Source organism: Euleptes europaea, chromosome 18, assembly GCF_029931775.1.
Source record: "Euleptes europaea isolate rEulEur1 chromosome 18, rEulEur1.hap1, whole genome shotgun sequence".
In the NCBI taxonomy this organism is placed as follows: Eukaryota; Metazoa; Chordata; class Lepidosauria; order Squamata; family Sphaerodactylidae; genus Euleptes; species Euleptes europaea.
Window position 1 is genome coordinate 949,999 of NC_079329.1, and position 21,167 is coordinate 971,165.

Sequence of the window (21,167 nt, forward strand, 5' to 3'; positions counted from 1 at the left end):
AACTCACACACACCCTGCAGTTCCTAACTTTTGGTTTGCTCAGCCCACGGTCAGACTGGAATAATTTATCTGTTTTCTGCCATGCATTTTTATTAATTTAGATATTTATACCCCATTTCTTTCCCTCTTGGGGACTCAGAGGCTTACAATGTTTATTTTCTTCACTTATACCCCCACCTCACTCCCCCAATGGGGACGCAATATTGTTCTCCCCTCCTCTATTTTATACTCACACCTGTGAGATAGATGGAACTGAGAGATAGTGACTGGCCAGAGGTCGCCCAGCCAGCTTTCCTTGGCACAGTGGGGATTTGAACCCAGGTCTCTCAAATCCTAGCCCAACACTCTAACCACTATGCCACATTGGCTTTTTGATTCCCATCCCCAAGTTCAGAAAAACAAGCTGCTCCCAAGACCCTTCTGTTCTCCAAGCTTCATCCACGATCCAGTGAGGGTGGGGCACTGTGGCAATGTACGAATGGGGAGCTCTGCCACCCACGTGGCCTCCCCACCCTAGGCCAGGGAGCGGCTGCCTGTGGCATCTTCTGGTGCTTCTAGTTCCTCCTCATCCTCAGGTCCGCAGGACTGCTGTGGGGCCTGGCTGGCAAAGGTGCCCTTGACACATCCTTCCACGGCCATTTTCAGCTGACGTGGGTGACAAGAGGGGTGGAGGGTGAGGATCTGAACTCGGCACTGCACAGAGGAGGGGCTGTGGCTCGGTGGCAGAGCCTCTGCTGGGCATGCAGGAGGCCCCAGCGGCATCTCCAGTTAAAAGGATCAGGTGGTGGGAAAGACCTCCGCCTGAGACCCTAGAGAGCCGCTGCCAGTCAGCGTGGACAATACTACCTTGATAGGCTGAGGGTCTAATTCCGTATAACGCGAAGTCCACCAATGACCCAAACTCTCTGAAACCATTTCTACCTCAACGTCCTCTGGTGAGTTTCCGCCCCCTTCCCCCGCCAGGCCCATAGCAGTGGGGCAGCTACTGAGAATACCCTTGGAGACTTCCCCGTGTCCCTCTCCAAGCCCCACCACAACACCCGTGCTGCCGCTGGGTCACTCACTTCCTTAAGACTGACAACCCCAACCAGGCGGCCCAAGTTGGTCACGTACGCTATGTTGAGACCCAGGAGGTTGAAGAGATCGTAACACTGTTGGGGGAGAAGAGAGAGAAATCGGGTGTGTGGGTGTGCTCAAAATGGGCGTGTGCACGCGTGAAACAGCTCATGCCCTTGTGCAGCCCTTCTGGACACGCTTGGTTTGCACATCCTTGGTAATACTACCACTGTATTCTGCATTGGTCAGACCTCCCTTGGAATACTGTGTCCAGTTTTGGGCTCCACAATTTAAGAAGGATGTTGACAAGTTGGAGAGTATCCAGAGGAGGGCGACCAGAATGGTCAGAGGTCTGGAACTCATGCCCTATGAGGAGAGACTTAAGGAGCTAGGTTTGTTAAGTCTGGAGAAGAGAAGGTTAAGGGGTGACATGATAGCCATGTTTAAATATTTGAAGGGATGCCACGTTGATGAGGGAGCTAGCTTGTTCTCTGTTGCTCCAGAGACTAGGACACGGAGTAATGGATTTAAACTAATAGAAAAGCAATTCCACCTAAACCTTAGGAAGAACTTTCTGATGGTGAGGGCGGTTTGCAGGTGGAATGCCCTGCCTCGGGGGGTGGGGGGGTGGAGTCCCCGTCTTTGGAGGTCTTTAAGCAGAGGCTAGATGGCAATCTGTTGGGAGCGCTTTGATTGTGGGATTCTGCATGGCGGGGGGTTGCACTGGATGGCCCTTGGGGTCTCTTCCAACCTTGTGTGATTTTGTGACACAAGACTGGGCGAATCAGGAGCATCCCCACATTGCTCCGCCCGGATTAATCTCTCTCAGAAACAGTAACGGAGGTGATTATATAACCTTGGGAGACCAAGGAGTTTGTGGGCCAGAAGGGCTCCTCCCAGCACTGGGCGCCAACCTTCATGAAACCCACCCCCTCCCTACCTGGTAAAGTGTTTCCTTCTCCAGCAGGCGGTAAGGAGCCGGGTCGATGGGCCAGCCTTCCAGACAGAGAGTTTCCTGCAGTTGCTGACAATGCCACTCTTCCGCCTGCGGGCAGGGAGGGTGGGGGATAAGCCTGGGCCACCCTCCTCTATCAAATGTCGGGGGCACTGAAAATCCCTAGAATATCTGCAAACTGGTCTGCTGCTAAGGACCAACCCTGGGAGGCAACCCAGGAGACCGACCTGATGGTTGAGCTTATCACCCTAGACCTCACCCTAAACCTTAGGGGAGGGGCCGCGGCTCAGTGGCACAGCATCTGCTTGGCAAGCAGAAGGTCCCAGGTTCGACACCCCAGCATCTCCAGTTTTAAAAGTTCAGGCAGTAGGTGATGGGAAAGACCTTTCTCTGCCTGAGACCCTGGAGAGCCGCAGCCAGTCTGAACCAGGCCATACCGTCCTTGACGGACCAAGGGTCTGATTCAGTATGAGGCCGCTTCGCTTTTGACCTCTCAGAAATTCAGACTCCCAAGTCCTGAACCCATTACAAGTATAACTTCTTGATCTCACCCAAAGAAGTCCTGCCATAAGGTCTTTTGCTTGGCTGGCTCCAGAGAACAACCCACCCACCCCACCGGGTACGTTCCAGGGAGGAATCTCACGCCCTCACATACCAAGCTGTAGCAGCACCCACGCCCCTCTCTTTCGGGCAGACGCTCTCCACCCCCTGCCACACTTCTCGATGGCTGGAATCAGAAAGGACACCGGTGAGGGCAAAGGCTCAACTGCAAGGGGTCAGGAGAGGCCACGTGTGCCACGGACCCCGGAACTAGTGCCCCCTACCTCCTCTGCCGCTTCTGTCCAGGAGGTCTCTGTGGCATTGGAAGACGGGCCCTCTGTTTCTTTGGACATTTCTGCGAAAGAAGCAAGCCCGGAGCAGGGGGTTGGCATGACTGGATTTGGGGCAGGAATCATAGAGTTGGAAGGGACCACCAGGGTCATCTAGTCCAACCCCCTGCACAATGCAGGAAATTCACAACTACGTCCCCCCACACCCCAAGTGACCCCTACTCCATGCCCAGAAGATGGCCAAGGTGCCCTCCCTCTCATGAATTGCCTAAGGTCATAGAATCAGCATTGCTGACAGATGGCCAACTAGCCTCTGCTCAAAAACCTCCAGAGAAGGAGAGCTCACCACCTCCCGAGGAAGCCAGTTCCACTCACCTAATTTCTCTTCTTTCTCTTCATCTCCACCCAGCTCCTGCAAATGACAGTGTTGGAAAGACCCTTCATGGAGCATCAGAAAATGCGGTCAGTCAGAGTTTTTAAAACATTCAAAACAGGTGGGGAAATTGTTTTGGAGACCCTTCGCTTAAAGGGTTTAGAGCAGGGGTGGGGAACCTTTTTCCTGCCAAGGGCCATTTGCACATTTATGACATCATTCAGGGGCCATAACAGGTGTAGATCTCCCAGTGGGGGGGGGGGGGAAGAGGCTAGGGTTGCCAGGTCTCCAGCCACCACCTGGAGGTTGGCAACCCCAGGGGAGGCCACACAGAGAAGGCCTGCAGGGTGCCCCCCTCCCAGGAGGGAGGACAGCCAGCGGTGGGCCCGAGCAAACGAGGCGCTAGGGGGGCACAGCCCACAGTCGATTGGCAAGGGAGGAAGGAAAACAGAGAAAGAGGAAAAGGGAGGGAGGGAGAAAGAGAGAGAAAGGGAGAAAGAAATGGAGAGAGGGGTAGAAAGAAAGAAAAGGACGGGGAGAAAGAAAGAAAAGGACGGGGAGAAAGAAAGAAAAGGACGAAGGGAGACAAACAGAGACAGAAAGAGAGGGAGAGAAAGGAGAAAGAGTGACAAAAAAAGAGGAAGAGAGAAAAGCCTTCCCCCCCAACACACACACACCCGTGCATGCCGGCCCCATGCCGGGCCCCAGTCTCTATGCCCTCCCCCCCACAGTCCACAAAAGCCCCCCCCCCAAAGCCCGATTGGCTCCAGCATGCATGCTCTGCCGCCGGGAGCCGCCAGCCTCTTCCCCCCCCTCGCTGCTCAACAGCCGACAGGCAGCGAGAGGGGCTTACAATGTGCTGCGGCGTTCCTGCACACCGCGGCTGTAGAGGGCAGCCTTGGGGGAAGCGTCCCTCCCCCTCCCCTCTCGCCGACCAACAGCTGACAGTCGGCGAGAGGCGGTCCAAAGGGCGCCGCAGTATCCCTGTAAGCCAAAGCCCCAGGAACACCCTCGGGGAGCGCCGCCCTGCTCCCCACTTCCACGGCAGGGCCCCGGAGCTCCCGAGGGCCACCAAAAATGTCCTCGGGGGCCGCATACGGCCCCTGGGCCTGAGGTTCCCCATCCCTGGTTTAGAGCCAAAGCCTGGAAAGTACACACGGGGCATGCCAGGACAGAAGGAAAGCCAGAATGGTTCACGTTAACTTCCAAATGAAGGTTAAATTAAAATCCTCATCATATTTGGGGCTTTAGTCCATTCCTAAGACAAGGCCGAAGTTTACTCAAGGGGAGACTCACCCGCTCCTGAGGGTTGGTAGCCCCGGACGATCGGCTGAGCCGGTACTGAAATCTCTTCTTGGAGCTAAGCTGGTCTGTCAGGAGCTCGGAGAGGTATGTCCTCTTAACGGACCCCAGCAAAACACGTGATTCTGGGAGGAGGAGGGGGGCGAGAGGGATTCTGAGCAGGCCCTGCGGTGAGGCTGGGAGACCCTCCGGTTCAGGGCCCCTCTCCCATCTTGCCTGGGCTGAGCCTTACCTTCCGAGTCCACCAGGGGGAACTGCTTGAGGGTTGAGTCGTTGAGCAAAGTCCAGAGATCCTTGAATTTGCTTTCCCGGGTCAAATATTTGAGATCCGTCACCATAAAGTCTTTGGCATAAATATTGTGGCCTCTGGGAGGGAAAAGGGAGGCATGGAGAGGATCTCACCTCCAGTTACAACCGACTTAACCCACCTAGACCCTCCTCTTCACCGGTAAATATTTATTTTATTTGCAAAATTTGTATTCCCCTATTTGTATTCATATCTGCCTTTACAAGGGCCACCAAGACTGCTAACAGTTTAAAATATACAGGCTAAAATAACATTTCAAAACCATTAAAATCACCCCCCCCCAAACCCCCACACATCATTAAAACCATTCAAAAGCAGAGCTAATAGAACATACAAAGCAGAGTTAAAATACATACAAAATTGTATGACCGTAGCAGTCGGGCAAGTTCATAAGGGATTCAGGCGGTCCTTCAAGTATGTCGATCCCAAACCATATAGGGCTTTGAAGGTCATCACCAGCACCTTGAATTGTGCCCGGAAGCAACTTGGGAGCCAGTGTAGGGGGGCCAAGTCTGGCGTGAGATGGCCCGTACAACCCCCTCCAGTCCACAACTGGGCTGCAGCATTCTGTACCAACAGACGTCTCTCAAGGGCAGCCCCACGGGGAGCACATTGAGGCAATCTAATCTAGATGTCACCAGGGCATCTAAGCCTCTCTCCGGCTTCCCCCTAAGAAGCCCCCACTCCCAGGAAACCCAGAACCCTGGGTACTAGCCTTCCTAAACCCCATCTTGCCCAGAGGGCCCAGGCGTCCTATTTCCAAGCATCCCTTGCTTGTCTGCACAAGAGCCACCACCCCCTCTCTCTCGCAGGACTCCAGAGGGCACGTACCCGCTCTTGCCCACAGAGAGCTTGGGCAGGAAGGGAAGTTTCTTCACGATGATGATGCCGTCAAAGAAGGAAGGTTGCAAGCGCTGGCTGATGGCGTTGGCGATGAGCACGGCCACCAGCACGGGCAGGATGTGGGACATCTGCCCGGTCAGCTCGAAGGTCAGCAGGGCCGTGGAAATGGTCTGGGTGACTGCCCCAGAGTACGCCGCTGCCCCTGCAGGGGGAGACAGTGCCTGTAGTGTGGCGGCCCCTGCTGGCGCTTTGTGGAACTGCTCCTGACGGCACAGCCCATCCTGGGCATCCCAAGGAGCCTTTACCTGCCAGGGAGTAGCCGGCGGGCGTGATTTGGATATGGATTTCGTCAGAAATGATGCCATCGGGGAAGATTTTGGCCATCACCTCACCATACAGCCGGCCCAGAGCAGCTCCTGTTGGCACAGCAGGTTGAAAGCCACAATGAGAGAGGAGGCGGTGGGGGGTGGGACAGACACAAGCAGGAGCCTCGGCTTCTCCCGTTATGGGGTGCTAGCAGTTCAGTGACCCAGGGATCTGGGGGTGGGGAGCAAGGGGTTAGACTAGAGCTTGCCCAGAGCTTCCAGGCAAGAGCCGTACACATGGCTGCTGAGCATTGCCAGGCCAAAGTTCAGACTCGCGCATTTTCCACTGGAGCTCCAAGGTGCCATCAACAGACCCCAGGGGTTCTCCGGCAAGGCGGGGCAGCAGCAGCAGAATTCCTCACCATAAACAAAGACGGGGAGGAAATATCCGGCAGGCACAATCATGGTGGTCGCAGCGAGAAGCATGAGGAACTACCGGGAAAGAGGGAGAGCCGGGTGAGCCGCAGGGGAGGGGGTCTGAGTCCCAGGCAGAATCAGTGAGTGGGGGGGGGGGTGAATAAGCTGCAGAGAAAAGATGGGGAAGGAAGGGAGGGAGGGAGGAAGGGAGGGAGGGGACAGCCTGTGCACGGTCATTTCTGCAGCAAGCTTGCTGCGCTTGGCTCTTCCAGGGTACCAGGGAGTAGGAAGTCTCTGCCCCAGGAGTTCACAACTGAAAGCTGGAGGGAAGGGAGAAAGTAAAGAGAGGGGACGGGAGCATTCACTTCTGCATGGCACAAGAGAAGGGACCCTGGGGGGGGGCAGCCCCCTTCGAGGCAAACAGTTCAAGAGACACTTTTTGCAAGAAGCCAGTCCTCAGCCACACCACGCAGAGACAGCAACTCAGTGGGGGAGGCTTAGGGTTGCCAGCCTCCAGGTGAGGCCTGGAGATCTCCCAGAATTACAACTGATCCCCATATGACAGAGATCAGTCCCCCTGGAGAAAGTGGCTCTCCTGGAAGGTTGGCTCTATGACATTATACCCTGCTGAGGCCCCTCCCGTCCCCAAACCCCACCCTCCTCAGTCTCCACCCCCCAAATCTCCCGGAATTTCCCAACTGAGAGCTGGTAACCCTAGCAGGCAGAACAGCAAATCAGCGACCACAGCGGAAGAGCGAAAACGAGGCGGCAAAGTTCGTGAGAAGGGGCTGCGACCGTGAAAACAGCCAAGCGCACCGCCTGTGCCAGAGGAACGCTGCTGAGGGTGCACAGTCCCCCCCCCAACACACCCCCCCCAGTGTGTAGGGACCCACCTTAGCGACGAGGAAGAGGGCCAGCATCTCCAGCACGTAGAGGTCGGGGTGCATCCACGGAAGCCAGTTGCCATCGGTCAGGTTGTGGGGGTGGTGGGTGGTGTTGCCCAAGGACGCCTCTTCCAGCCCCCAGGTCATGTTGTTGAAAAAGGTTTCCAGGAGCTCCTTCATGGAAAGCTGGCAGGGAGGGACAGAGAGCAGGTCGAGCGGCTCCTTTGGCCAAGACCAACAGCCAGGGAATGAAAGGTGCCAGGCAGGGCCTCCTCTTCTGCCTCGGAAAAGGAGATGCCAGCTGGGGTTACTCCTGGGTGCCCTCTGCACAGGCTCAGGGGCATTTGTTCTTTACATCCCTTCCCCTGGAGGGATTCTCTCTGGAATTGAATGGTCCCAGGCCTGACACAGGGAGAGGAGGAGAAGGAGGAACAGAAGAACACCTCTGGCTACCCAAATGCACAAGAATGACCTGCCCTCGCCCCCCCCCCCGGCAAAAAAATCTGAGATTAAATGCATACAGAAGAGTGTTCTTGAGGGAGAACGGAGCTCAGATCCTTGTCCTCTTTTAACGCATTTTAATCATGGGATAAAGAAAGGGAAGCCAGCTTTCAAATTCTGATGGTATGTATGTGGGGGTGGGGGGACTTCCTGCCCACCATGGGGGAGACTCTCTCTCTTACCCTGGCACCGATATACTGCCCCAGCGCTTGGGGGAATGTGAGGCTTGCCAGAACCAGCGATACGACTCCAGCATACAGGATTTTGCTGTGAGGGGAACAAACACGGGGGGGGGGTTAGCCCTGGAGCCTTGACGGCCTGCCCTTCCCCTGCCCCCAGCTGTCTTATCCTCACCTGTAAAAGAGCTGACAACTGGGGGCCTTTGGGGGAGGGGCAAAGCCTTCTTGCCCCCTTTAGTTTCTAGCTGCTGCATTCGATGCCGTGTGGTTAGGGTCAGCACCCCACCCCACAGCAGCACAAAGGGAACGGGTGGGGTAGAGTAGAGGCTCTTACTTGTTCCTCATGAAATGGTCGACCTTCGGCCAGTTATGGAAAATCATCAGCATGTTTCGGTGGCAGAAGAGAAAGACGCAACAAAGGACTCCGCAAAGGATCCTGCAGGGAGTGAGGCAGAGATGTAAAATTTCCAGAAAAGTTAAAGCCGTGGGGAAAAAACCCAGACATGTTAGAAAGACGGCAATATATGCAGTTATGTACTTTCCTATCATGCTTAAACTTATTCTGTTGTTCTAACAGGATAAAATGTATAGTTCAATTAGCATATATAAAAATCACACTATCTGGCATATTTATGGAATTTAGAAATAAGTATGCCAGCCACACAGGGGGGCAGAGCAAGGGGGGAGCTAATGCACAGAGAAATGAGGACAGGGTACTTGGCCTTAGGCGTTGATTTGCCAGAGAGAGGGCTCTGCCCAGCCTCTCCTCTCCCAAAATCCTCTTGCAACCCAGACTCCTACAAAATGATTGGCTCACCTCTACAGTGGCAAACATCTGTGCCAGCTGGAAAGAGGCCACGGAGCTGCCCCAGGCATTTTGCCATGAGGAACACCCCCTGTCATGGGCAATCATATGTGAATAGGATTTTGATATGAAAGCATGTCCCATTAGGCTTCATGAGGACAGAAATATGTTATAGAAATGATGTCATTTCATAGACTGGAACACCTGCGACTGTATCAAGCTCAAGGCTAGTAACTTGCTATTAAAATCATTTCATATCATTAAAGGTCACAGCTGCAGGGTTAGGGTTGCCGATTAAGCAAAACATACAGCTGGACAAAGATAGACAAGGTCATATCCATTAACTATTACAGATGGCACTCAGGTGTACAGTACCGTTTATAATTAAATAGCCTATTGAACTACTGACTAACCTAGCTATGGTTTATTTATAGAATGCCTTAGCTAAGGGATGCTGGAACTAAAAGTTGACTGAACCAGCCCATCTACAAGATAATGGCTCTGATAAGGATTCTAACAGGTATAAAAAGAGCTCTTTCTCTGCCTACAAGTGAGAGAGGTTCCTGATGGTATGAACATGCTGACCTATGGACTTCCTCCATCTACCAAGAGATGTAAAAACTTGGCAGCCTAGTCCTTGCGTGGATTAGGAACCTGATCCTTGCGTGAATCAGGACTTCATTTATTCTTGTCTCTGTTTCTGGAGAACTCTTACAAAGAGAGTTATTATGCCACACAGTCTGTCTCTCTGAAGACTCAAAAAGGGCAAGAGTCCAGTAGCACCTTAAAGACTAACAAAATATTTTCTGGTAGGGTATGAGCTTTCATGAGCCACAGCTCACTTCTTCAGATACAGCTAGAATGTGAATCCATTGGTCTTTAAGTAGAGGAACAGTATGTAAATGTGAATAGCAGGCTTGATTGGATTAGGTGTGATATGCAAAAGAGTCTGTGATGTCCAGGGGAGAGATGGGTGTGGAGAAATCAGCATTGGTAATGGGCCATGAATGCAAGGTCTCTCTGAAGACTGATTGTCTGGAATAACTGTCTGTACAAATGCTTCATCTTGTGATGAAGGCTCTTATGCTCTAAGGACTATAAGAGTATGGATCTTACCATGTTTGAATATGGTGACATTGAGAACTAAGCCTTAAGCTCTTGAACTGAACTATACTCAATACTCTCTAGAGATTGGCACTGCCAGAGAGATTGTAAAATAGAGTTTATACTCTACACATAATGTTAAGCTTTACACATAGTTTCAAACACTGATTAATTACAGTATAGCTCTTAGCTATACAGCAATGCTATACAGCTAAGCCATCTTTGAGTATGGCTTTCACATATCCTTTTCTAATCTGAACATGGGCTTCAAACCCATAAACCTCAAACATATAGAGACTCTATGGTTTCATGCTTTAGTCACAAATAGACTGATGTTAAGAGCTATATAACCAGCTCTAACATGAAACTATGGAACCAAAGAGATCTCTCCTGTTTTCATAACTATAAAAGGCATTGAAATAACAGAATAATACTTAGAGGATACCTGAAGGAAATCTAACTATTCTAAAATGAACTTATAGAATCCTTACAGAAACTCTGCAATGACATAACTGGGTAAAGTACGTCTTATATTTACATAAAATGAATTAGAATACTTATTCAACGCACTAACCATTATTTTACAAGATTTCTGTAAACTGTATTATTTCCTGAATGAAATATATACTTGGGAAACTCACATATAGAGTCATAGAGATTGTTGATATTGCTAATATTGCTTGCATACATAAAATGACATTATTGTTCCTGTTGAACTAACTAATATAGTTTTTATTTCTGTAACTACATGCATATACTTTATGTGAAATAAATAGTATTTTTATTTAAATATTCTTTTCATATTTTTACTGGAACAATTCAATAGAAAGTCCATCTCACGAGAGATGGAAAGTGTTGATCCCTGCTTAGTGGGTAGCGGGCTGAATAGATACAGATTCCTTTTTAGGAAGGGGTCAATTCTAGGAGCTGGTTACCTTAACGGCACGGACCGCAACACCCCCACCCCATTGTTCCCTGGGAGAGTAGAAAAGAGCAAGAGTCCAGAAGCACCTTAAAGACTAACAAAAATATTTTCTGGCAGGGTATGAGCTTTCGTGAGCCACAGCTCACTTCTTCAGAACTGTGGCTCACGAAAGCTCATACCCTGCCAGAAAATATTTTTGTTAGTCTTTAAGGTGCTACTGGACTCTTGCTCTTTTCTACTACTGCAGACAGACTAACACGGCTACCCACTGTGAATTATCTTCCCTGGGAGAGACAGCTCACACATCCCACAGCCCCAAGCATTGGCAGGATGACCCACGGCCACAAGACTCACCCCAGGATCGCGTAGGACAGCAGCTCCGGAAGGTCGTAGGGGAACTCCACACGCCAGCTGGTGCGGAAGAGAACAGCCACCGTCTCTGGAAGGGGGGGGAGAAAGGGGCAAGTCAGCAGAGGAGCCGGGGGCTGGCCAGGCCCCACTTCAGGGTCAGCAACGCAGGTGGGGAAAGGCAAAGGAAACGGAGCGGGGGGGGGCACTCCAAAGGAGGCTACTTGGAGCTTTCACACACACTGAATCATGCACGTTCATTACACTTTCAATCTACTTGAGCGATGGTTTGCAAGTGGATTTTGACATCTCCCACTGTCAAATTCAGTTGCAAAGTAGACCGGCAGGGCATGATTCCGGGTGTAGGAAAGCACGTGCCTTCCAGAACAAACTGAGACCCGGGAGGGGCAGAAGGGGGTTATGTAAAAGCAGCCCTGCTGCTTCTTCCTGGCGTGCTGGCAAAGACCAGGCCTCCTTCATCCATTCCTTCATCAGAAAGGGGAGGAGAAGCAGATACAGAGGAGGAACACTGCGCTGGATGTGTGCCCCACAACTGCTCAAGGTGTAGGATGCTACTCGGGGGGGGGGGAAGAGAGAGAGAGAGAGAGAGAGAGAGAGAGAGAGAGAGAGAGAGAGAGAGAGAGAGAGAGAGAGAGAGAGACCCTCCCTTATCACATGCCCTGCACTCACCTCTGGTGTTGTTGAGCACAGCCAGCAGGCGGAAGGTGAGTGCTGCACACGTGGCGGCAAAGAATCCACGCCAGTAGTCGCGCACGGCAAAGTGGGTGCCCGTCACCTCCACTCCAAAGAGCACCCCTGCGGGACAGGAATCCACTCTTCACAGTGGAACAGTGGCGGGGGGGAGGCAGCCACCCATCTGCCATGTCCCACCCCACCCAGGCTTTTAAAGGAGAGCCCGGTTACCTCCGACGGGTGCCACGAAACAGCACGCCACACCCACAGCAGCCCCCGCAATCAGCAGCTCATACTTGCGTGCCGGGTTCTGCAAAGGAGCACAGAGGGTGTAAGCAAGATGCGCAGCTGCACGCATGGAAGGGTGTGGCCACCGCAGCATCTGGGCAGCAGGGAAGGGGCTCTTCTGGGCAGCCGCACTCACCTCGGCAGACCCTGCAAACCAGACCATGACTTTGCCTAGCTGCGTGGCCAGGATCGTGGCCATGTGGACAAACGGCCCCTGCGGGGAAGAGTGACGGGTGAAGGTTACGGAAATCTCACAAGGCCCAACGAAGCATGCAACTTCCTGGAAGGAGTGGTCGCTGTCAAGAGTACTTCCTACAGTGTCTGAACTCAAGCTGCCAACCTCCAGGTGGGGCCTGGAGATCTCCTGGGATTACAACTGATCTCCAGAGTTACAGAGATCCCCGGAGGAAAGGGCTGCTTTCGAGGATGAACTCTATGGCATTACAGAGGTCGCTTCCCTCCCCAAACCCCACCTTCACTGGGCTCCACTCCCAGAATTCCTAGGAATTTCCCCGCCTGGCATTGGCAACCTTAACCACAAGTTACTACATACGGTAACATAACCACAATTTACTACGCAGCCCGACACGCACGAAATGCAGGTGGGGAGGCTGCGGGGCCTCTTGGCTTGGGCTCAAGAGGGGCAGGGAGCCGTCAGCCGCCCCTCTGGAGAAGTTCACCCCGGCCAGCCGGTTTAGGCAATCCCGTACTAGCCGGGAAAGGCTCACACCAGCTCAGAGGGGATCTCTTGACCGGATCCTGTTTTTCTTTGTGCTTCTCCACAGTCACGCCACACACCTAACTCTTGGATTCCTTCCCCCCTTCCCGTTTGTGTGTACACATACACATATCTGCCAGCAACACTGCATGCATCAGACAACAGTCCCTATACTACAATTCCCCTTTTGGTGCCTTGGCAGGTAACTCCCCACCGCCACAATTTTGCCCCCGTTTCCTGCCCCCCCCAGCAGCCCTGCTCACAACAGCCCAAGCCACACTTGTGATTTACACAAAGCAACACGCAGCAGTTCCCACGTGTGGGCATTTACACCTCCTCCAGCGCAGAGGCATCTGACTCCTTACTGCTGCGGTCAGAGGGAGGCGCTGTTCCAGTTTTGAACCATTCACTATCGCTCTCCGCAGGCAAATCTGCACCAGAGACTAATGCTGGTTTTATAGCAAGACTGGTTTTGCAATAGTTCCCCCCCCCCACACACACACACCCCATTGAATTCTAGCTTCAGGAGGTCCTGAAAACACCTCTACTGGTCTCCTTCCCCCCCACCCCCCCAAATGGCAATTCCTACGGTTTCTTGGGAAGGCAGACAGAGAAGTTGAAAACGGTGGTCTAGTCAGGTCCACAGGTCTCCCACAGGTGAGCACACCAGGAGAGAGAAAGGGTCAAGGGAAATGCCTGCTTTTCCCTCCCCAAACATGGCTCCTTCACACGATCAGGTAAATAAAAAGATTGGCATCCATGACCAGGGTTCCCAGAAGGTAACCAGCCCTCCACTCCCTCAAGCGGCTTTTTATACCTGGCACACACACTAAATTAAAAAAAATGGACGACGAAATTTCTAGTCCACATAACAGCAGTTTCTAAAAAGGCTCAGCATTCCACTAAGCACCGCAGGCATTCACGCCCGTATTTCGCTTACACACCAATCTCTCTTACAAACATGCGCGCAAAATGTCCCCCCTGCCACCCTTAAGATGCCCTGCCTGGCGCCGGGGTACGACTCACCACTTTCCCAAGGAAGATGGTGCTTCCGGCTGCTAAGGTGCAAATGATCCCCACCAGCTTGGCCACGAAGGTTCGCAGGGTGAAGAATTCGGGCAGCACCACCCCTCGGAGGGCCACCTTCAGCTCAGGGATCCCAGAGCCTGGGGAGGGAGAGGGAGGGGGGGAGGGAGGGAGCCAGGTCGGCCACGCTACCTGCGGGGGCCTCCCGGGAGACCTTCCTTCAGCACAGGAAGCCAGCCCCCCCCTCAACCTCCAGAGATGCGTCTGGCTCTCAGGCAGGGCTGGCCAGGGAGATGTGGGGTCCCCCTCTCCCCACAGCCTCCACCCAGACGCCAAGAGGTGGACTCACCTGCAGCTTGGGGCGAGATGTATTTGGCGGCGATGGCTGAACTCACCATCAGAGCCACGTGGTATGCCGTCCAGGCGCAATACTGCAGGTGGCGGTAGCCCTTCAGCTCATCGTACAGCCACAGGTTGCCTATGCGGGCACAGGGGTGAGGTGGGAAAACAGGAGGCCATCAGCAGGCCGCTGCAGTCATGCGCCGCTTGGCAGAGTGTCTCTGCAGGCCACCTCAGCACCACCCCTGGGCTGCATCCAAAGGCACCCCCCGACCACATCGCCCAGCTAGATTGGAGGCCAGCAGCACCTCAGAGGCCCACAAGAGTTTCTGAGCGTTGATCCTGGAAAGCTCACACCCCACAAAGTTCTCAGGTGCCACGGGGCTCCAACCGAGTTGCTCTACGACAGACCAACACGGCCGCCCTCGGACACTACTAAGCAGCCGGCGATACTGGAGCGAGCGTCTTCTCCTTTATATACTTCCTAAGATCTGGCCAGGAGGAAAGGCGGCACCGTAGAGCCCGATCGTATCACATCTCGGAAGCGAAGCAGGGTCAGTCCTTGGAAGGAAGACCTCCAAGGAAGACTCGGCGGTGGAAGGCAATGGCAGACCACCTCTGCTTCTCACTTGCCTTGAAAGCCCTTTGTTGGGGTTGCCAGAAGTCGGCTGCGACTTGACGGCATTTGACACACGCGGGATCTGGCCCAGAGACTCTCCGGGTGGTTCCCGCATCTACCAGGGGGCCAGGCCACCGCTCAACAAACGTTTTCTGCAAACTGTTGATTTAAAATATTGACGTGTCTGTTTTTATATTGTATTGTTGTAAGGCTGGTTCCTGCGAACGGGCCTATCTATCCACCAGGCTTGGCCCAATTCTGCGGCCCTGGGGGAAGCCAGAGGCCAAGACACTAGTATGGGAACGGGCCTTAACAGGAGAGGACTCCGTTCAAGCTGAAGTTGCCAACAAGCCTGGAGAAAAAGAGTCTCACCTCTTTAACAGAGAGCCAAAGTGGTGTAGCGGTTATAGTGGCAGACAAGGATCTGGAAAACCCAGGTTCGAATCTCCACTCATGCCATGGGAGCTTGCTGGGTGACCTTGGGCCAGTCACACATGATCAGCCTAACCTACCTTGCAGGGTTGTTGTGAGGATAAAATTGAGGAGAGCAGGATAGAAGCCACTTTGGGTCCCCATTAGGGAGAATGGCAGGGTACAAGTCACCCCATGGGTCAGGAATGATCCAATGTTTGCACAGGGGACTACCTTTACCTTTACCTAATGTAAAACAGGCAGCTGAAACTTTTTATGGCACTGAGAGAAAGACCGTCACCTGGTAAATAACAGCCCATCAAGGGGCCAGGAAACCCCCTCCACACATACACACACCCCAGGCAGCCCTATCATGAGAGCTTGGAGGACCCCCACCAAAGGGAGTGGCAGATGGGGGTCTGTGCGTGAACAGAAGAGCGGCTGAGGTTCTGGAGGAGACACAGAGAAGAGCAGGCAGGCGCCGGGGTGTCGGATCTCTCCCCCTCCAGGGATCTGCAGGCATGCTCTCCCTGTCCCTTTGCAAAGAAAGAAAATCCCGCACACAGCCCCCTGCCCCCCAAGGGAACCAGGACCAGCATATGCACCCCAAATGCAGAACTCCTGGCAGTATTGTTAAGCTCTGCTCCTCACTTTCTGTTATTTGGAAAATCAAGATGTCAATCTCTCAAAATAAGCACATGGTTTTGTTGGAATGAACGACGTCATCCTGGGAAGGCTCCGATCTAGCAGAAAGCAGAGAAGGAACTTGCCTCTTGCATGGACTGGATTCCTCCGCCAGACCCAGAAACCCTCTCTCGTGTGGGGCTTGCTTGGGGGCCGGCCCCAAAGCCAGTGAAGGCTGCAGGCTTCTCTCAGCCACCCCGGGGGAGGCCTCCTACACTCCAAACCAGGGATCGGTTTTAAATGCCCCCACCCGCAAGCCATCCTCAACCCCAAAGGTCAAGTTCTGCCCCTTTGCTGAAGCCACAGGCTGGGGGGGGGGGGGAATCGTGCAAGCTTCTGAGTCCCACAGAAACTTCCTAGATATTCTGCCCGCCAGAGAGCTCTGCGAGGACAGGGGGAAGCTCACCTTGCTGGAATATGGAGGTGATGACGTCCAGGCCAAAGCTAATGGTTGCCATGGAGATGCCAAGGAGGAAGAGGAAGATCCAGTCTTCGCCAAACTTGAAGATCGGGGAGCAGATAGAGAGGGCCAGGGCTGCAAGGAGACAGGCCCATTAATACCCCCCACTGCCGCCCGGCCCCCAGCCAAGGGTCCCTCTCGCATATCTAACACCATCCTGAGGTTGCCAACCTCCAGGAGAGGCCAGGAGATCTCATGGAATTGCAACTGATCTCCAAATTACAGAGGTCTGTTTCCCTGGAGAAAATGGCAGGTTCAGAGGGCAAATTCTAGGGTGTACCATTAATTCTGGCTGAAACCCCTCCTCATATTTCCCCTGTTCCACATGCACTGCCCCCACATTTTCAGGATTTTCCCATGCTGGCGTTGGCAAACCTACACCATCCTCTGCCCAGACTGCAGCCCCTCCCCCCTCTTCCCTGTTTAGCCCAAAACAGGGACACGCCAACCCTGCGGGTTTCCTCCCTTCATTTTCCTAGCTCCCCCCCCCAAGTCTGCACACCAGGTCTTTGTGCTGAGGCTTGCCAACCTCCAGGAAGGGCCTGGAGACCTCCCAGAATCCAAGTGATCTCCAGACAACAGATATCAGCTCCCCTGCAGATGGCAGCTGCTTCAGAGGGCAGGCTCTGCGGCATTAGCCCTCGCTCTGGTGCCCGTCCTCCCAGGGCTCCACTCCCGAACCTCCAGGGATTTCCCAGCCTGGAACGGGCAGCCCGACTTACGCTTCACAGCCCTCAGCACCAGCCTGGCACAGCGCCACCCCTGGGGCTCCGGCTCCTTGAAGATCTTGGCAAAGGACTCCTCCAGAAGTCTCCGCTCGGCCAGGCTCCCGGGGTCTGGGCTGGGGGGCTCCCCCTCCTTGGGTCTGCACTGGCTGCAGCTGCACCGCCCCATGGCTCCAGAGGAGGTTTTGCTTTGGCCGCCTGCTTATATCTCCCCGCCAGGTGGGGGGTGGGGGAAGCTGGACAGAAGCAGCCCGGGGAGGCCAAATAGACAGGTCTCAGCCGGGTGAGAGCAGGTGGGGCAGGAGGGGCCCGGAGCTGGGCAGAAGGAGGCAGGGGAGGGCGGGGGGGGGCTAGCAAAACTGAAGAAAGTAGGCAAAAGAAGAAAAATGACAGCTCTCTTTCTTTCAAGGGTGGGGCTAAGCCCAAGCTCCTTGGGGCAGGGACCAGCCTTCTCCGTGGTTCTTTCTTCAAGGCCTTTAGTGCGCTGGCGGCGCTACCAAGATGGTCAAACAGCCCTGGAGGAAGCTGAGCTCTGTGGCCCCTGCGGTGCAGGCCAGTTGCCACCCTAAGTTGCCACTCTTAGCTGTGGGTAAACCCTGGGCTGATGTTATTCACGCTGTGGGAAGCCTTGGCTGCCGGGGCCCTCCAGGAAGCTAGGGTTGCTCGCAAGCCTGGAGGGAAAAAATATCCCGCCCGTTTAACAGAAGCTGAGCATGTGGCAGAGGAAGCCATCCATGGCGTGGAGGTAAAATTGGACTCCAGGGGCAGGCTCTAGGGAAGGGACAGGACCTCTTTTTCTCCAGGCAGTTGGCAACCCTAGGCACTCCCCCTCTGAACATGGCCCTGGCTGGACAGACAGGTAGGACTCCAGGACTGGCGTCTCTGGCTTCGCTGCCCAGCAACCTTTGCCCTGCAGTGTGCTGAAGGATTACCTCCCTGGGCGGAAAGGTCTGCACCAGAACCAGAGGTTTCCATGGAAATTGCTGGGCACCCCCACCCCACCCCCACCCCCGTCTCACTCTGGCCCCTTTCCATCCCAAAGGGGAGAAGGGAAGGCCGGAGGAGTGGGGAACAAAATGGGTGGGTGGGGGGAGCCGGGCCAACGACATGGCTTGTTATCCTAGCTACATCTGTAGAAGTGAGCTGTGGCTCACAAAAGCTCATCCCCTGCCAGAAATTGTGTTCGTCTTTAAGGGGCTGCTCCTGGACTCTGGTGTCTCTTTTCCACGACATGCCTCGTGTTCATGCAGTGCTTGGCTGGTGGGCAGCATTTGGGGATCGCCAGGCACCCTCCTAGCAGCGCTTGGCCTCCACTCGGGTCCAACCTGACCCCTCGGAGCATCGGCCAAAGTTCGGGACCTTCTCTTTGGCGCCATCTCCTGCGCCTGAGGAATCGCTCGACTTTCAGGTGGACAAGGAGGACGTTCTGCCAGCCAAGGAATCAGAAGGCGACTGAGACCGGGAAGGGCAGCCATGACGGAGCTAGAAAGATTCTGAAGTGTAAGGCTGGGTCACGGGCAGCCAAGATCCAGTTACTTCATGCCATCGTATTCCCTATTACGAGATGACCCTGGTGGTCCCTTCCAACTCTAGGATTCTACGGATGGGTGTGAGAGCTGGACACTGAAGAAAGCGGACAGGAAGAAAGTAGAAAAGGGCCAGAGTCCAGTAGCGCCTTCAAGACTAAGAAAAATATTTTCTGGCAGGGTAGGAGCTTTCGTGAGCCACAGCTCACTTCTTCAGTATCTGATTTGGTATCTGAAGAAGTGAGCTGTGGCTCACGAAAGCTCCTACCCTGCCAGAAAATATTTTTCTTAGTCTTGAAGGCGCTACTGGACTCTGGCCCTTTTCTACTACTGCAGACAGACAAACAGGGCGACCCACTAGGAAGAAGGTAGATTCCTTTGAAATGTGGTGTTGGAGGAGAGGGTTTCAGACACCCTGGGCTGCAAAAAGTAATAAAAAAAAAACCAGTGGGTTCTAGATCAAAGCAAGCCTGAACTGACCCCAGAAGCTCAAATGACCCAACCGCGGCTGTCGTGCTTGGGTCACATCATGAGACGACAAGAGTCCCTGGAGAAGAGCGTCGTGCCAGGGAAAGAGGAAGACCCCGCAAGGGACGGATCCCCTCGATCCAGGAAGCCCTCGGTCTGCAAGGTCTGAGCAGGGCTGCTAAGGAGGGGGCGCGGCGTTGTGTTTTTTTTTTTGGGGGGGGTCGTTCGTTGCAAGAGTCGCCCTAAGTGGGGAGGGCGCAGTGCGCACAGGCAAAAGCGGACACGGGCGCGCCCAACTCGGGCTCGGCTCGGCGACACCAGCCTCGTCCCCACGTGCAGCCGGGGCCACCTTCAGAAGGGGGGGGGATGTGCCTCCGCGCGCGTTCCCCAGGCGCGCCCCCTCGCGCCGGCGCATGAACGTTCCGTGCGCGCGCCCGGCCCCAGCCGAGAATTCCATCGGCGCGTGCGCTGCGGACCCTCCCCCCCACCCCGCGCGCGCACGTGGCAATAGGAGCCGGAAGAGGCGGGGGGCGCGTGCGCGGAGCTGCTGCGTGCGTGCCAAGGTGGGGTTGGGTTGGGCAGGGAGGGGGCCGCCGTGGGGCAGCTGGGCCCGGGGAGGGGGGAGAAGGGGCTCGGGGGAGCCCCAGGCGGGGGTGGGGGCACCTCTACCACTGGGGTCTTCACCCATGCCCCCCTGCCCGGGCGGCCACCTCCGGGCTGGGAAATGCCTGGAGATTGGGGGGGGGGGAGGGGGGAGGGGGGAGGGGGGAGGGTTGTGAACATCAGTAAAGCGCCTGGAGGCCCGGGGGGGGGCACTTTCAGATGGTTTTTAGGTGCCATTAGGATGAGATGGAATTATTGCGTTTGACATTGATTATTCTGTATTATACTTGTATTTCACATGTTGTTGGCCACCCTGAGCCCGGTTCTTTGGGGGAGGTAAAGGCAAAGGTCATCCCCTGACCCATGGGGTAACGTCACATCCCGACGTTTTCTAGGCAGACTTTGTTTATGGGGTGGTTTGCCAGGGCCTTTCCCAGTCATCTTCCCTTTACCCCCAGCAAGCTGGGTCCTCATTTGACCGACCTCAGAAGGATGGAAGGCGGAGTCGACCTGGAGCCGGCTGCCTGAAACCAACTTCCGTTGGGATCGAACTCAGGTCGTGAGCAGAGCTTGGACTGCAGTACTGCAGTTTACCACTCTACACCATGGGGGAGGGCAGGATATAAATAAAATAGATGATGGTGATATAATGCCCTAGTGCCCATCCTCCAAAGCAGCCATTTTCTCTGGTTGGTGGGAGGGGGGCAGATCTCCAGGCCTTACCTGGATGCTGGCAACCGTAGCATCTTCTCTCCCCTTTCCCTCTTCAGAGCTGCCATGGCTGAACTGGGCCACCCCACCGAGACGGAGTTTGCCCTGCGCCGCCGCCTGCCCCGCCGCCTCCCACGCCGCCGCAGCGACATCTACGTCAACATGAAGACAGACTTCAAGGCCCAGCTGAGCCGCTGCCAGAAGCTGCTGGGCCCCGGTGGGAGCTGCAGCGAGATCTGCATCCACGGCCTGGGCCTGGCCATCAGCCGCGCCATCAACATCGCCCTGCAGCTGGAGGCCACGGGCGGCGGGGCCCTGCAACTGGCGGCCAACACCTCCACCGTGGAGCTGGCCGACGTGGCAGAGCCGGAAGGGGACGGCGAGGAGCCGCTGGCCAGGACCCGGAACAACTCCGCCATCCACATCCGGGTGTGCCGTGTCACCCCGGAATGAGAGCGCTCCCAGCTGCTGGCTCGCGCCCTCCGTACCAGCTGCACTGTGTGGTGCCGATGGAAAGGGGGCCTCCCCACCACTCTGGAAGCACTGCTGGCCGTGGCTTGGGGCCTCCTTCCCCCCCCCAAGTATTTGGGGCCTTCATATCCATCCTGGGGGTCACGTAATGAACAACCCCTGTCCCACCCAAGCCTCCTGTTTCCTCTCCTGGCTCTATCGGACCGTTTCCCTCTTCCCTGGCCTCTGGGACAGTCTTGGACATTGTGGTGAGAATCCCCCACATCTCCCCAAGACTTGGCCCCCTTCGGC

General features: G+C 54.8%; 2 protein-coding genes across 2 annotated transcripts; one reads left to right on the top strand and one right to left on the bottom strand.

Annotated features, from left to right (window-relative positions):
• Positions 1 to 513: 513 nt before the first annotated feature.
• Positions 514 to 17,266, bottom strand: LOC130489443 (chloride channel protein ClC-Kb-like). Its single transcript, XM_056863165.1, has 22 exons — positions 17,095 to 17,266; positions 16,319 to 16,447; positions 14,209 to 14,337; positions 13,860 to 13,999; positions 12,252 to 12,329; positions 12,059 to 12,137; positions 11,825 to 11,950; positions 11,141 to 11,225; positions 8,287 to 8,388; positions 7,956 to 8,040; positions 7,282 to 7,458; positions 6,394 to 6,463; positions 5,972 to 6,082; positions 5,655 to 5,868; positions 4,749 to 4,882; positions 4,511 to 4,641; positions 3,217 to 3,253; positions 2,836 to 2,906; positions 2,667 to 2,738; positions 1,997 to 2,101; positions 1,065 to 1,151; positions 514 to 645 (listed from the first exon to the last, which is right to left on the bottom strand). Exons 1-22 carry the CDS (start codon positions 17,264 to 17,266, stop codon positions 514 to 516), a joined length of 2,466 nt encoding a protein of 821 aa, XP_056719143.1.
• A 3,201-nt stretch (positions 17,267 to 20,467) lies between these two features.
• Positions 20,468 to 20,865, top strand: POP7 (POP7 homolog, ribonuclease P/MRP subunit). The gene has a single exon (XM_056863802.1). It carries the CDS (start codon positions 20,472 to 20,474, stop codon positions 20,856 to 20,858), a length of 387 nt encoding a protein of 128 aa, XP_056719780.1. The 5' UTR covers positions 20,468 to 20,471; the 3' UTR covers positions 20,859 to 20,865.
• The last annotated feature ends 302 nt before the right edge of the window (positions 20,866 to 21,167 follow it).

What these genes read in the sequence shown, in the direction of transcription:
- LOC130489443 (XM_056863165.1), bottom strand. Translation starts at nt 17,266, where the DNA reads ATGGGGCGGTGCAGCTGCAGCCAGTGCAGACCCAAGGAGGGGGAGCCC. An exon ending in GGCAGTATATCGGTGCCAGG is followed by an intron (nt 7,459 to 7,955) that starts GTAAGAGAGAGA and finishes CCTCCCTGCCAG; the next exon opens with CTTTCCATGAAGGAGCTCCT. An exon ending in CCCCCTGGTGGACTCGGAAG is followed by an intron (nt 4,642 to 4,748) that starts GTAAGGCTCAGC and finishes TCCTCCTCCCAG; the next exon opens with AATCACGTGTTTTGCTGGGG.
- POP7 (XM_056863802.1), top strand. Translation starts at nt 20,472, where the DNA reads ATGGCTGAACTGGGCCACCCCACCGAGACGGAGTTTGCCCTGCGCCGC.